This window comes from Schistocerca gregaria, chromosome 6 (genome assembly GCF_023897955.1).
Source record: "Schistocerca gregaria isolate iqSchGreg1 chromosome 6, iqSchGreg1.2, whole genome shotgun sequence".
NCBI lineage: Eukaryota > Metazoa > Arthropoda > Insecta > Orthoptera > Acrididae > Schistocerca > Schistocerca gregaria.
In genome coordinates this window covers 229,617,859-229,634,374 of record NC_064925.1, presented here as the reverse complement: position 1 = coordinate 229,634,374, position 16,516 = coordinate 229,617,859, and the positions used below count along the sequence as shown (strand labels likewise).

Genomic DNA, 16,516 nt, shown 5'->3' with positions numbered 1-16,516 from the left:
CAACATTATGGCAACGATTCCAGTAGACAGGAAACGTGTCTAGGCGCTACAATACGATACGTCCACAGTGTACAACACCACAAGAAGACCGATACATCATCATCAGTGCCCACAGACAGCTACGGAGTACTACAGGTAGCCTTGCTTGGGATCTTACTGCAGCCACTGGAACAGTTGTCTCCAGACATACAGTCTACAGACGACTGAATAGATATGGTTCATTGGCCAAGAGACCTGAAAGGTGCATTGCACTGACCACTGGTCACAGGAGAGCCCGTAAAGCCTGGTGTCAAGGACACAGTGCATGGTCATTGGAACACAGACTAGTCCGGGTATAGTCTGAACAGTCATTCTCGCTGGGTTTTCATATGGCGTGATCAAGAACTGGATAACAACCCCTTAATGTCCTTGAAAGGGACCTGTAGTGAGGTGTGGGATGGGATTATGATTGGAACAAGTACACCCCTGCACATCTTTGACAGAGGAACTGTAACAGGTCAGGTGTGTTGGGACGTCATTTTACACCAGTATGTCTGCCTTTTCAGGGGTGAAGTAGGTCACACTCTCTTCCTGATGGATGATAACGTACGGCCCCACCGAGCTGCCATAGTGGAGGAGTACCTTGAAACAGAAGATATCAGGTGGATGGAGTGGCCTGCCAGTGCTCCAGACCTAAACCCTATCATACACGTCTGGGATGCTCTCGGTCGACTTATAGCTGCAAATCCCTAGGACACTTCAGGAGCTCCGACAGGCACTGGTGCAAGAATGATAGGCTATTCCTCAGCAACTGCTCGACCACCTGATCCAGAGTATACAAACCCGTTTTGCTGCCTGTGTACGTGTGCATGGAGATCATATCCCATATCGATGTCGGGGTACATGAGCAGGAAACAGTGGCGTTTTGTCGCACATGTGTTTCGGGGCGGTTTTCTCAACTTATCACCAATACTGTGGTCTTACATATCTGTGTCGTGTGTGTTCCTTATGTGCTTATGATATTAGCGCCAGTTTTGTGTAGTGCCACGTTGTGTGGCACCACATTCTGCAATTATCCTTAATTTATGTGCACTAGTGTAGTTATTCCATGGGCTTGCAGACAGAGAATCATTTGCGAGAGCAAAGAGCTCGCCTTATGTCTCCGTACCCATACTATAGTTAAAGGAGTTAGTATTGTGATGAAAAGAAGTGTGTTTATGGCCAACTGCAACCACTGAGGGCATTGACCTTTCTCTTACACAGCCAATTTTTTGAGCAGTTTAATTTAACTAAAAGAGGTATAACATCTGGTAAGTGACATCACAAGATCACCATGGCCATTGGTATGAATTGCCCTGCAACAATCGTCAGAAGGGTCCAGGTCAGTCCAGCCAATAACTTCTGCAACAGAGTGCTGAAGATATGCAATTCACATGTGCCATTTTATTTGTTGGTGAAAATGGATTCCTTCAAAAGGGAATAATAAATTTCCACACGGATGTGTAGGATGGGAAGACAAGTGCTGGTATACATCAAGAAAGAGATAAGGCGTAATTACACATTATCTCCAATGTTGAATAATTTGGAAGCGTAAAAAATTTCAGAAAGGGAATCAAACTGCAAGGGAAACAATATCAGTGTTAAGACTCACAGGGGCCATAGCGCTTCTGGCCAAAAGTAAGAAGTGAAATATAAGCCACAAATGTTACAGAACATATATTATGGATAATCAAAGAAGAATTAATGAGGAGAATGCAACGAACATTAGAAATTTTGTGTTATATGAGGGTATCCTAATTAAGTGGATTCATAAAGTTTCAGAATTTTGGTTTCTATGGGATGAAACGAAGACAGGTTAGAACTAACTATTCTGTTGATGATGTAATTAGAGAAAGTACACTAATTAGGAGGTGACAAGGGTCACAAAGGAAACTTAGTTAGGAAAACCACATAAAACCTATATCAGAGTTTTCAGTCATGTTCCAACAGAGTTGGAGTTCAACATGATAAACACTATAGCATACCACGTTTTAGTTTATGTTGAAACAATTTTAATGCACCTTCAAAAAAATAGTTATTTCTGTGGACGTTTATCTGTATGCTTTCTTATTTGGAAAACATAGCAGCCTGAAAATCTTGGCAAGATTAAAGAATGTGTGACCAACTTGTTATTATCTATGGAACTCATTCATATGATTAAAGAGCAAAAGAGACAGATGAAGAGTATTTTATGGAATGTTGTCATTGTTCCTATGGTATATGTGATATTCTCATTAATCAAAACAAAGGGAAGTATTTATAAACAGGTTTGATTCTAAACAACACACATGTTTACAGAAATTTGATTTCGTGCCCATTTATCATCGTATTCTTATTGATTCTTGAAACAATTATGCTGGACAAATAATACTGTTTCGAAACTGGTTCTCAGATATGTTTTCATACTTGCTGAAATCAGTATATAAATAAATTTTATTAAAACCATTTAAATATTTCTTACATATACAGAGAAATCATAAACTAGGAGAATCTAAAACACACATTGTCACATTTAAATGTAGTCCTGCAACGTTTCTTACTATTCTAACATTATCCATTCTTGTTAGTATCTTTCAAACCTATGTACAATTCTTCTAGCAGTAGCTACATATGTGACACTTGTTCCTGCAACAACACCCTCTTGAGTGCAGGGGTAGTTCTCACGTGTCCAATCTGTGAAAGTATTATCCTCACACTCTCTGTGTAAAAGAACTGATAAAGAATAGAAAAGTTAATGATATTTGTGACTTTAATTTTCATCATATCACTAGTGGCCTGAACTGAAAAATGAAACAGCACACAGTAGCCTTGCGTCGTAGGTTACACATTTCACACGATACAAAATTTTGACTCAAGAAGACCACTTCATGGTCAAAGTAAGAGACGAATTTGCTCATCCCTTGCCTGCTTTGTATCGTTTCTTCTTTACATCATAAGTTCACCTTAATTGAGCTACATCAATACCGTTTTCTTAATAAAACTACTGTATAAAGTTTTCATCAGTTACTTGTGCATCACACGAATCATGGTCATTAAATAATTCCCGAGTGCGTCTCTACTTACTAACTCTAAAATAATTTGTACCACTCTTGTTAAATAATGAGGTCCCTATATGGCGGTCACAGCTGAGCGTCATGTCACTCATACAAGAGATCTTTCGGCGTAGTCCAGGTAGGCGAGTAGAGCTTGACCCGTAGAGCTGAATACTGTAAGCGCGCTGCTACGACTTTTTCATGGCGCACAGCCGGTGTGTTGCTGCACATCGCAGCCTTGCGTCGTGACGTCAGCGTCCCGGGCTCAACCGGCACCGATGCCATTCCTCGCTTTGCGCCAGCTTCCACGTGCAGGCCTCTTGCGGCCCGGAAAGCCCTTGGCATAGGGCTTCCGCGCGTTTGTCGTCAAGTAATACAGCCCACGTGCCCTGCAGAACAACACATATGCATTACTTAAGAGTGGCTGACATACAGGAAGATTTTTTTTAAATTTATGATGCTGACATAAAATGATTCACGCAATATTGACAGAACAGAACAATGAAATTGTGCTCTCCATGATTCAATGTATACACTCTGTGGAGGACGGGGGGTGGAAGGGGGTGAAGGGGGGAGACGGGGTGGGGACTGCAGCATTGTTTCACTATCGCAGGAGGAAAGGTCAAATTTTGGAATGTGACAGAAATGATATATTGCAGACAATTTCGTCCTATTCAGAATATTTCTCAAATAGAACGTATTTCATGTCCGCTGCTTTCGTTTCTAATGGTGCTGATGCAATGACATTTATATCGTGTAAAATCGGAAACAGGAATAATTCGAGGGCCACAAAACCAGTCATGATTCTCTTTCCTAGAACAAAAGCACATGGCGAGTTATAGTAAGCATTTAGAAAATTCAGTATGAACCATTTAAAGTGGAGTCTGAACTGCAGTCAATTTATTTCAGATCGCTGGAATGTATTGCAAACTGTTGTAAATTTCTTGTGAACTGTTAAAGAAGTATAAAAAGCAAATAGTTTTTGACCTGATAAGAGGTGATAGTTCATAATCGTCCCCATTTTTTCAGAGAGAAATTTGTCATAGTGCCAGAGGGGATGTAAATTTCTTGAAGTAACTCTTCTATGGTCAATCTTATTACAATTAATTCCAATCACATTTCCTCTTCGTCATCAGTGCAGTGGTTGTAGCAGCAGTATTATGTGACCACTTAATACATCTGAATTTCTATTTATGGGGCTGGGTGAGACTGAAACGTACAAAAAAATGTGAGTATCCATGTAGATGGAGGCGGCAACATGTTCTCTTTTTTATAGGTCTACTAATTGGTATGTTACGGCCCGCTAAAAATCCCTTCCTGATCCAACGTCTTCGTCAATCAGAGTGGCACTTCCAACCTTACGTCCTCAATTATATGGTGGACGTAGTCCAATTTCTATCTTCCGTTACAGTTTCTGCACTCTACAGGTCCTTCTAGTACCATGGAATTTATTCACTGAAGTCTATCACCCTATCCATTCTTCTTGTCAGATATTCACATATGTTTGTTTCTTCGCTGATTCTGCGGAGGACGTCCTGATTCCTTACCGTATCAGTGCACATAACTTTCGATGTTCTTCTGTGATAACATCTCCAACTCTTCGATTCTCTTCTGTTCCTTTTGGCCACTATCCTTGATTCTCTAAAATGCTGTGCTCCAAACTTATATTCTCAGGAATTTATTCCTCAAATTAAGGCCTATTTCCTCGTTGCCTATGCTAGTCTATTAATTTGTGATTTATGTCCTACTTGCCCCGTCCACCATGGATTATTTTGCTGCCTAAATAGCAGAATTCCTTGATTTTGTCGACTTTGTGATGCCTAATTCTGATACGTTTGTCGTGGTTCTGATTTCTGTTATTTCTCGTTACTTAATCGGTATTTTGCACTCATCAGATTTCATTCCATTCATCATATCCGATAATTCCTCTCCACATTCACTGAGGATAGCTATGTCATCAGTGAATCTTATCATCTTGAATTTTAATCCCACTCTATCTTTCCTGTTATTTCCGTCATATTTCTTCGATATCTAGACATAACAGTAGGAGATGAGGCTACATCCCTGCCTTCTCTGATGTATTGATAGAAACGTAGGAGCTAAGTACTACATCCCTACCTTACACCTTGCTTATTCCGAGCACTTCGATATCGGTCTTCCAGTTCTATTGTTCCCTCTTGATTTCTGGATATATTGTACACTATCCATCTTTCCCCATAGCTTAGCCCGGTTTTTCTCAGAGTTTCCATTATCATGCACCATTTTACATTGTCGACCGCTTTTTCTAGTTCGACGAATTCTTTAAGCGTGCTTTGATTTTTCTTAAAGCTTTGCTTTCATTATCCACCGCAACATCAGAACTGCCTCTCTGGTGCCTTTATCTTTCCTAAGACCAAACTGATCGTCATCTAACATATCTTCAGTTTTCTTTTCGTTTCTTTTGCATATATTTCTTGTCAGCAGGTTGGATGCATGTGCGATTGTTGGTTCTTGCTGTCTTCGGAAATGTGTGGATGATATTTTTCCAAAAATCAGATGGTGTTTTCCTACTCTCACATATTCTACGCACCAACGTGAACAGTCGTCTTCTTTCCTCTTACCCCAGTGGTTTATGAAATTCCGATGGATTTTCACCTATCCCGCTTGCTTTATTTGACCTTGAGTCATCTAAAGCACTTTTAAATTTTGATTCTAATATCGGGTGACCCCTCTCTTACCTGTCAAGTCCTGTTGCTTCTTCTGGCAAGGCATCAGACAAGTCTTCCCTTCGTAGAGGTCTTCACTGTACTTTTCCTACTTATCCGCTCTCTCCTCTGCATTTGTCAGAGGAATTTCCACTGCACGCATTCTGAACATGTTACCCCCTTACATTTAGTTTTACCGAGAGTTTTTTTTTTAAATTTTTCTATATGGCGTGTCGATCCTATCGAGAATCATTGCTTTTTCTTCTTCGCATCTGTCCTGCTGCCATTTAGGCTTTGCTGCCCTACACTCTGTATTTATTCCATTCCTAACAGGTTTATTTTTCTGTATTTCTGTCGCTCCCTAAACATTTTATTACTTCCTTCTTCTATATATTAGTTGAATTATCTCACCTGCTACCCAAGGTTTCTTCGCAGCTACTTTCCTTATGCCTACGTTTGTCTGGCCAACATTTGTGATTCCCCTTTTTAGAGAGATCTACTCCTCAGAAACTGAAATAATTATACTGGTTTGCTTTATAACATTGTCCACATCCGTAGCGAAATTCAAACGTGTTTCACTGTTATTCTACAACTCAGCATCTCACTTCCTTTCAAGCAGGTTCTACCGGACGATTTTTTAACCTTCTGTCTACTCTTGATTATTACTAAATTGTGATCTGAGTCTATATCTACACTTGGATAAGCGTTAAAACCCAATATTTGATTTCGGATTGTCTCTCTGACCATGATGTAACCCAGCGGGAGTCTTCGAATGTGTCCGTGTCTTTTCGAAGTATACCTCCCCCTTGTACAGAGTATTTGCTGTGACCATCTAAAACTCATTGCAAAATTCAACTAGTCTTTCTCCTCTCTCATTTCTACTGCCAAGCCATATTCTCCCGTGACCCTATCTTCAGTTCCTTCCCCTACAATTCGGTTCCGATCCCCTATGATTATTAGTGTTCACGTCCCTTTACGTACTGAATTATCCGTTCATTATCCTCGTGTAATTTTCTCTCTCTCTTCATGCTTTGCTTGCGACGTCGCCATGTATACCTGAAATATCGTTGTTAGCGTTGGTTTGCTATTGAATCTGATGAGAACAACCCGATCACTGAACGCTTGATACGAGCAGTAGCTAATTCTCTGCACAACGTCCCTAGTCATAACGAACCCTACTCCCGCTATAAAATTTTCTGGTGCTGTCGATATTGCACTTTATTCGTCTAAACAGAGTACAGATACACACTTTAAGGGATGGTAAACTCTCTGAAGATTCAAATGAACTTCTTCAAACTAATGGGTAACTACAGTTAATTTCTTGAAAGCTGCCAAAATGTATTGTGAACTGTTATAAATTTATCGTGAAGATGTAAGTGTGTAGCATGACAAGACATAATAGTTCATCATCTTTCCTATTTTTTTGATAGAACTTTTTACATTTCACTTTCTAAATAAAGTTGCAGCTACAGTCTATTTCTTTGGTTACAATTAGTCAAAAACTCTGAAGCTTATTCGTGAGTCACCTCACATGTGGATATCTCTCCACTTAACACACAAAAAGCAGAATTAGTTTATCTGAGAATTTTAGTAAGTTGGGGTTGAAGTCAAAGCCTGGAAGAAATTATGAACAATGGCTTTAAGGCAATTACTAAACTATTTTGTTGATCCTGCTTCACAGTTTTGATGAGACATTGAATTCACGTATTCTGACACATGAAGCTGCTCCATAATTTATTTTTAGGTGTATGATCAGTTCCGTTTCAGTCAGAGACTACCAAGTTTATAGCATAGTATATATTTATAAATAATTTAGTCTATGCCCAAAACGTAATAGACTGAATACGACTTCCCATCACTTTCGCGTGAACAAATTAATAAGAATTAAAAAAAAAAACACTCTGAAGTTACTTAAACTGTTTATCTCACCTATTTCTGCACATAATGTCGTTGCAAGTCGTGGAGAAGAACAGATCAGTTAGTTAATATAATCTCATTACTGAGCCACAAAAAAGACACTAAGGACTATCATATGATACCCACCGATCGGTACCTTATAGACCACGCTTAAAGGAGTTAAGCACTCTGAATGCAGGTTTACTGTTCTCTCCTGCGCAATTCACAAATAATCCCTTATAAGGGTGACCCGAAAGACGATTAACATTTGAAAATACACTTATCCACGGAATAATATTGGTAGAGAGATAAAAATGGCACATGCCTGCAATGAAAAGGGTTTTATTGAAAACAAAAAATGAGCAAAAGCTGACTATCAGATGGAGCTGGATAGCAATACGCCAGTGATGCCACATGAAAATCGTGTATAAAATGAGCTGTAGTTAGAGAGTGAGTCAGATTATCCCTGGCTTGGCTGATGAACACTTACTGTAAGGTACGACATTTTTGCCACATGTTGTTCCAACCCCATATTGCTACACGTGTGAAAGATCTCTTTCGCACGACGTTTGGTGAGGATTGCGTGCTGAGCCACCACGTCCGTCATGCTTGTCTCCCAGGTGCCTAGACCTCAGTCCAGCTTCATTAGCGATACTAAAGGACAACAGCTGGTGGCAATATCTCGTCATACTTATTGATATACCGTACAATGATGTTCACAACATTGTCCTTTAACTGCAGGCAATGTTGACGAATGTCGGACGACGTGATGTGGATTTGTTTTAAAGAACACCATCTTTCCTTTAAAAAAATCAAAAATCAACTGTCATGTTAATTACTACTTTTGTATCATATGAAGCGTCATCTGTTGGTCACTTTGTTTACTGTTTTTGGTATTATTAAATGCCCATCTCTTCTCAAACATGTGTGTCAGTTTTACCACTATACGTAAATTTTTCCATGAAGTGTTGAAATTTCAAATGCTAACGGACTTTTGTGTCAACCGGTATTTTGGAACAAATAATGCTGTTCATAACTACATCTGTAAAAAACATATTCATCATTTTTCATGAATATTTTCAATTCATTAATAGCTGAAAAATGCTGACACAAAAAGCTTTTGTGACTGAATTAACTATACACAAATAATTGTGTAGTAAAGCTGAATTTGAATGATAAAAAAGTTTATTGGAAAAATTCTGCTTTTCGATGAAAAACTTTTACTATGGTATAAATTATGTAGCTGAACTACATCCTAACTTCTATTAATAAGCAAAATGCATTGATAAGCTAAAACATTATGACCAATGCCCACCGCGACGTTAGATGCCACCTAATAACGTTGCCGGCAAGTGACGCCGTAAGTATGTAAGCGGAACAAGACAAGGGATCACCCTATGGGCTGCAGATAGGGAATCCGTTGAGATAAGCAAAAAGAACAGATTAGTATTACGCACAGCCTGTGAACGAGTATCCCGAAAACAGCGAAGCTGGTCGAATGTTCACGTGTTACTGACGTGAGGTCTACGGAATAAGGTCGAAGGACAGTGAAACTACCACTAAAGCGTTATACGATTAGCTGTCGACGACACTTCACCGAGCGTGGGCTTCGGTGGTTTGTCTGATCTGTAAAGTAGGATAGAAGTTGATCTGTGGCATCTCTGCCGAAAGAGCACGATGTTGGTGCACGCACAAGGGTTTCGGAACACACCGTTCGTCGGACATTGTTGAACACGGAGCTCTGCAGCAGACCAACCCTACGTGCTCACATGTTGACCCTACGACATCGTTATTTATGATAGCAGTGGACACGGGCGCATGGGGATTCGACCGTCGATCAACGGAAAGGTGTCGACTCTTCGGGAGAATCACATTTTTGCCACTGTAGGTCGACGCTCGTCTCCACAAACGTCGCCATCGAGGGAACGGCGGCTCGAAACCTGCAGCGCGCCCCGGACACAGGTTGGAGGGAGCAGTATTATGCTATGAGAGACGTTATCCTGCACTTGCACGGGGCTCGTGATAGTAAACGCAGACACGCTGCCTGCCGGTGTGGCCGTGCGGTTCTTGGCGCTTCAGTCTGGAACCGCGTGACCGCTACGGTCGCAGGTTCGAATCCTGCCTCGGGCATGGATGTGTGTGATGTCCTTAGGTTAGTTAGGTTTAAGTAGTTCTAAGTTCTAGGGGACTGATGACCACAGATGTTAAGTCCCATAGTGCTCAGAGGCAGAGCAGAACCGATGACAGATACGAAACACCTGCATGCTTGATGTATTCACCGACGGCGATGTTGTCTTTCAGTAATATAAATGTCCGTGTCTCGGAGCCAGAAAGGTGCTACTGTGGTTTGAGGAGCATTATAGTGAACTCACGTTGATGTCTCGGCGACCAAAATTGCCAGGTGTAAACCCTATGGTATCCACCTGGGTCGCTTTCGGTTGTCATCACCTCGTACGTAGATCAGCGGACCGTTATTTACTCGAATCGCATGACCTGTGCGTAGACACCTAATGTCATATGCCTCCAAAAACCTACCAGCAAGCTTTCGGATCCCTGGTACGCAGAATAAGTGATGTATTCCGTTCCAAAGACGGAGAAATAAGCTGTGAAGCAGGTGGTGATAACGTTTTGGCTTGTCAGTGCATCTCCCTTCTTCTTTATAGCTCTTAACTGAAGATAATTTTTGGATACATTTGATTGCCTATGACATATTTTCGGAAATGATCTGTAATCTCAGAAGTAAATCTTCAAATTCTCCCAAAACGTTTCTGGAGAGATTCTATTTAATGTACTGAAGCACCTCCACAACATTTTTTTGGGTGGAGTAAACTGGCAGCTTAAAATTCCAAGAGCACTTCTGAATTACTTCGACTCCTTTTTTCAGGAAGCCCCTAAGAGGACACTAAGCATTGAATCAGGACTAGCTTGTATGACAGTTTTATGTCCTGTCTTTCAGCAGATACATTCCGAACCCCCAGCCACCCGTCCACCTCACCGCGAAACAAAATGCTATGCTACATTTCCCCTCACTACGACTCATTTCATTCGTTGATTCAGCGTCGTAAAAGATTCGCAGTACCAGTTCTAGATGCTTCATCATTCGGATGGTTTCAAAGATTATCACTGACGCTGTAATTAACTACCATGTATTCCTTACCTTATTTTAAATTTGTTCTCTCCCACATTTTCGCACTTCGTTTCTAAACTATGAACACAAATCCTTTGCGTGGAGTATCACTACACATAGTATATCCTTGACTTACGTGTGAGGTACGTCCTCTCCCATGATAATGTAGTCTTCATCTTTGGGTTGGCACCACCCAATGAAGAACAGGAACTGGTTAGAACAAGGCGCAGCCCAGAAACCATTGGGGCTGTTGATAGACTCGATGAAGTATGGTGTCACTTTCGTGTGGTCACAAGACAGCGACTCTGAAAAATATGTGTTTTCACTGTAAATAAAATATAAAGGACCAGTACTTACGAGCTGTCGGCAACGTGAAGACTAGTTAATTGCAATTCGCAGGAGAAAAGGTGAAAGAAATTGCCACTTGAGGTGAAAAACTTGCTGACAGATATAAGCTGATTTCCGAATACTTTCAAAGACGGAACACATTTAATATACAAGGTCTTTATAATTTAACTTTCAAAACAGTGTAGAAGTAACACAACAGGTCAGAAAGACGTCAAATTGCAACGGAATGTTATAGGAGAATGGGTAAAACGTATGGCAGAAGAAAACAAGAAGTGTGAAAATTGACCGATAAGTGGCGTTGTGTGAGCCAGAATACGTAAATGAAAACACCTGTCATGCGCACGAACCGTAGAAGTCGGTATAAACACGCCGCGTACACGGATTTTCCTCCTTTCGCGTCTGCGACTTTCGCCATGACAGCAACAATGCAGGATCACGCTCTGTTTTTGAAGCTATATTACAAAAATGATGACTGCGCACACGTCGCTCTGCAGAAGTTCCGGACACTGAAGGATTTGAAAAAAGACGTTGTTCAGATGACTGCCTTGGATGTAAAATTGCAATTTGACGTCATTCTGATTAGTGGTATTATTTCTACAGCAGTTTGAAAGTTTACCTTACATATAATCACCCTTTACATGTGTATTTCTCATAGTGATAAGGAAATTCTATCTTGCTGGCCAGTCCTATGCTTCAGATACCTGTGGTCTGAATGTCTTTCTTGTAAAGAAACGTCGGCCTTGAATATGTAGTTACTGTTCTTCCTCAAATTTGTTCCTGGCGACGCGAGGCGTCCTTGACAATTCACTAGCCCTGGGCCGACGAGATTACACTTAATTAGAATGGGCTAGTAGCGTGCGTGCAGCGTAGAACCTACCACGGTAAATGGATAGTGTGACTTTCAACCAGAAAACTGTAGCGAATCATGCACTTTTAGTTTTGTTGAGCCTATTGCCTTTCACATGGAGCGTATGACTGTATGATAGGCAACACACATTACAAACGAACACCGGAGAGTGCCAACGCCCTGCCACCTCTGAGGGTCATAACCAATACTAAAGGGCGCTTGGCGTCCTTGGGAAGCGTCAGCAATCATTTTGTTTCTTTAAAAATGAATACGAAAAGTCACAATCGCAACATACTTTTCTTTATACAAGGTTACCTGTTTCGGTCAGTTTTAGACCATCTTCAGACCCACACCATGATGGTGTAGGAGTGAAGATGGTCTAAAACAGACCGAAACCGGTAACCTTATATGAAAAAAAACGTTTATTGCGATTGTAACTGTTCGTATTAATTTTTAAATAATAAATAAACAACTGTATTCCAGAGAGACACGTTCTACTGGCCACTAAAATTGCTACACCACGAAGATGACGTGCTACAGACGCGAAATTTATCCGACAGGAAGAAGATGCTGTGATATGCAAATGATAAGCATTTCAGAGCATTCACACAACGTTGGCGCCGGTGGCGACACCTACAAAGTGCTGACATGAGGAAAGTTTCCAACAGACTTCTCATACATAAACAGCAGTTGACTGGCGTTGACTGGTGAAACGTTGTTGTGATGCCTCGTGTAAGGAGGATAAATGCGTACCGTCACGTTTCGTACTTTCATAAAGGTCGGATTTTAGCCTATCGCGATTGCGATTTATCGTATTGCGACATTACTGCTCGCGTTGGTCGAGATCCAATAACTGTTAGTAGAATATGGAATCTTTGGGTTCAGAAGGGTAACGCGGAACGCCGTGCTGGATCCCAACGGCCTCGTATCACTAGCAGTCGAGATGACAGGCATCTTATCCACATGGCTGTAACGGATCGATCAGCCAAGTCTTGATCCCTTAGTCAACAGATGGGGACGTATGCAAGACAACAACCAACCATCTGCACGAACAGTTCGACGACGTTTGCAGCAGCATGGACTATCAACTCGGAGACCATGGCTAAGGTTACCCTTGACATTGCATCACAGACAGGAGCGCCGGCGATGGTGTACTAAACGACGAACCTGGGTGCACGAATGGAAAAAGTCATTTTTTCGGATGATTCCAGGTTCTGTTTACAGCATCATGGTGGTCGCATCCACGTTTGGCGACATCGCGGTGAACGCAAATTGGAAGCGTGTATTCGTCATCGCCATAATAGGGTATCACCCGGCGTGATGGTATGGGGTGTCATTGGTTACACCTCTCGGTCACCTCTTGTTCGCATTGACGTCACTTTGAACAGTGGACGTTACATTTCAGATGTGTTACGACCCGTGGCTCTACCCTTCATTCGATCCCTGCGAAAACCCTACATTTCAGCAGGATAATGCACGACAGCATGTTTCAGGTCCTGTGCAGGCCTTTCTGGATACAGGAAAATTCCGACTGCTGCCCTGGCAAGCACGTTCTCCAGGTCTCTCACCAATTGAAAACGTCTGGTCAGTGGTGGCCGAGCAACTGGCTCGTCACAATTGGCCAGTACACGCCATCCAAGCTCTGTTTGACTCAATGACCAGGCGTACCAACGCCGTTATTACGGCCAGAGTTGGTTGTTCTGGGTGCTGATTTCTCAGGGTCTATGCACCCAAATTTCAAGAAAAAGTAATCACATTTCAGTCCTAGTATAATATATTTCTCTAATGAATAACCGTTTATCATTTGCATTTCTTCTTGCTATAGCAATTTCAATGACCAGTAGTGTACATTTTGTCTCTATAAAAAGTGGTTCTCGGTGACGCGATTTATCACGTCCAGGCGTCTATCGCAAAGACTTTGAATCATTCGGAATTTTCACCGATTACAATATGTGAATGTGGTAAATGTTATAATTGTGTGATGGCAAATGATGCAGTTTTAGGAAACTGTTGGCGATTCCGAAAAGTCGCATTGAAAGTGGTATACGTCTATATTTATACTCGGCAAACCTCCGTACGATGTTGCGGCGATTGGGATTCGTGGTACCTCTCCGTTCCCATTTTCATTTGCGAATGGTGTGTGGAAAGTACGCCTGGTGGTGAACCTCTGATATTGATTGCCGTCGTGGTCATTTAGGGACATGTACACTCACTCACTCCGTCTCCAGGCCGCGAGTGGCCTACCGGGACCATCCGACCGCCGTGTCATCCTCAGTGGAGGATGCGGATAGGAGGGGTCTCCCGGTCGTTATGATGGTATTCTTGACCGAAGCCGCTGCTATACGGTCAAGTAGCTCCTCAATTGGCTGAGTGCATCCCGAAAAATGGCAAGAGTGCATGGCGGCCTGGATGGTCACCCATCTAAGTGCCGTCCACGCCCGACAGCGCTTAACTGCGGTGATCGCACGGGAACCGGTGTATCCACTGCGGCGAGACCGTTGCCCAGGGACAGGTACAAGGTGGCTATAATTAAACTGTCGCTACTCGAGCCGGTGCAGAAGGAAAATTATTTACCAAATGGGTAGCCAACTTCATACGAATGGTGTTCAGAGTGTGCGCTGCCGAATTTCGATTGCGTTCTGTCATGATTTGGCATTAGGTGCCGGGACTGGTACGGCAGCGTAGGGTTGAAACACGTGCACCAGTGTACATTACAGTTGCCGATAGTCAACATGAGTCTGAACAAGGTGAGCAGGGTTTGACTCGTGAAGCTGTTTTATCAAAACAACAGCCATAATACAGCTGCTCTTCGCGAGTATCGACACATTAAAGGAAATCGAAGAGGTCCTCTTTCTGCACCGGCGTTAAGAACATGCTTCGGGAGTGCGAATCGAGAGACGATTAGGGAACAGTTCATGGGAGAGGCCGACTGCCACTTGTTACGTATAGTTGAAGAAGTTACTCTTACCAAGGATGGGAAGGCTAGAGGCAAGTGCGATTTTCAACAGTAGATGCCCTGTGTCAGAGCTGTCTTATGTGCATTGTCCACCGCTGTTGTAGGCAGGAGTAGAGCAGTCTTAGTGGGGCTCGAGGCCGTCGTGGAGGCAGTTGGAGGTAACAATCGGCAATGTTTGTAGCCTGGGACGTGAACATGGTGTGCAGGTAACCAATGTTACCGTCTCATTTGGGATTTGAAATGTGTTTCTGTCAGTGTTTTATTCGTAATTTATCTTTCGCATGTCCTTAAAAGAGTTTCCAGAAAGTTTCATTGTCTTACCTTCACTCGTTTGTCATGGGGGTCCTCTCCAGTAGCGAAAGTTTAATGAAAACCGCTCTCTGTATGGGGCGGATGAATCACGTTCTCTGATTCTTCTTGGGATATAAGCTCTTGGAATTTTAACTGTAAACCTCTCCGTAATGGACATAATCACTCTAGTTATTTGTGACATTAAAAATTTCATGATTATCTCCGAGACACTCTCGCACTTGTAAGGTGTCAGGCAAATCCAACACCTTCCATGAAAACCCTGACATAATAAGCAAATCTAGTAGTATGTCACGTAGCTCCGAATAAATCGTGACATTAAATTAACCAAAGTAATACGAGTAACGAGTGAGCAATACCACAGACTAACACAAGAATACATTGAGACCCTGATTGGTCAGATGAAAACACAGCCAGATAGTTTTTTAAAACCAACTTCGGTAAATTGTAGTAAGGAGAAGTTAGAGGAGAGTTGGTTCCGAGACGGCGAGCTGGATGGCTGCTGCGCCGGCCGCTGCCAACCTGACGCTGCCTAAACACCGACAAGGTAATGAACGCACGCAATGACGCAGTTTTGAGCGCATAAGCCTTCACTCAGAACTGCAGAAGTCTCATCTGTTACACCCCCTTTTTGCGTAATACTAGTGTCGATCGTTAATTAAAACTCATGGTGTTCACATTTGCCACTTGAAGTAAAAATTTGAAACGCTATAATTTCTCTGTTATAACTATTGAGAAGCCCCATCAGCCACTGTAATTTACGACAAGTTAGATAAATAATTAAAGATAATTGAGGGTCACTGTAGACCATTTTTATAGTTTTCTCTTTTGTGAAACTTAATTAAAACCTAGATTATAGATGTGATATGGCATAGGTCATCCTTAGATCCATTGTAGAACTTTGAAACCCACTCAGGGAATATTCGTTCACATTTTTGTTGAACGCAGTTGGCTTTTACCATCCTGTATTAAAACATTTCCTTTTATCAATAGTGCAATTTATAAACGATGTTTTGTGAGTAGAATAAAATTTCCAATGGTAAACTTAACTACATTTTCGACGTTATTTTACCAGCTAACTAAAAATAGGAAAGCCCTGAACCCTTTCCACCAAATTTAGTTAGTATTAAGATTCTTTTACAGGGAGTGCTGTGGAGCTGACGCTGAGATCATTTAGTATCTGGTTATATCATCGCTAGTCTGACTGAACTCTTCTGAATTCTACATGTCATGTGTGGTCTGGCGTCTCCTTACCAGCAACAGGTCCCAGGTTCAAACTAGTCAATTCCCTAAAAAACA

At 41.8% G+C, this 16,516-nt stretch overlaps 1 protein-coding gene across 1 annotated transcript in view; it reads right to left on the bottom strand.

Annotated features, from left to right (window-relative positions):
* Positions 1 to 2,446: 2,446 nt before the first annotated feature.
* LOC126278972 (inactive pancreatic lipase-related protein 1) overlaps positions 2,447 to 16,516 on the bottom strand; it is a 216,666-nt gene continuing 202,596 nt past the window's right edge. Inside the window, exons 7-8 of the mRNA XM_049979267.1 lie at positions 10,894 to 11,062; positions 2,447 to 3,439 (exon numbers count right to left, since the gene is read on the bottom strand). Of these exons, the coding sequence (XP_049835224.1) occupies positions 3,316 to 3,439; positions 10,894 to 11,062 (293 nt within the window). The 3' untranslated portion in view covers positions 2,447 to 3,315. The remainder of the gene's footprint in view (positions 3,440 to 10,893; positions 11,063 to 16,516) is intronic.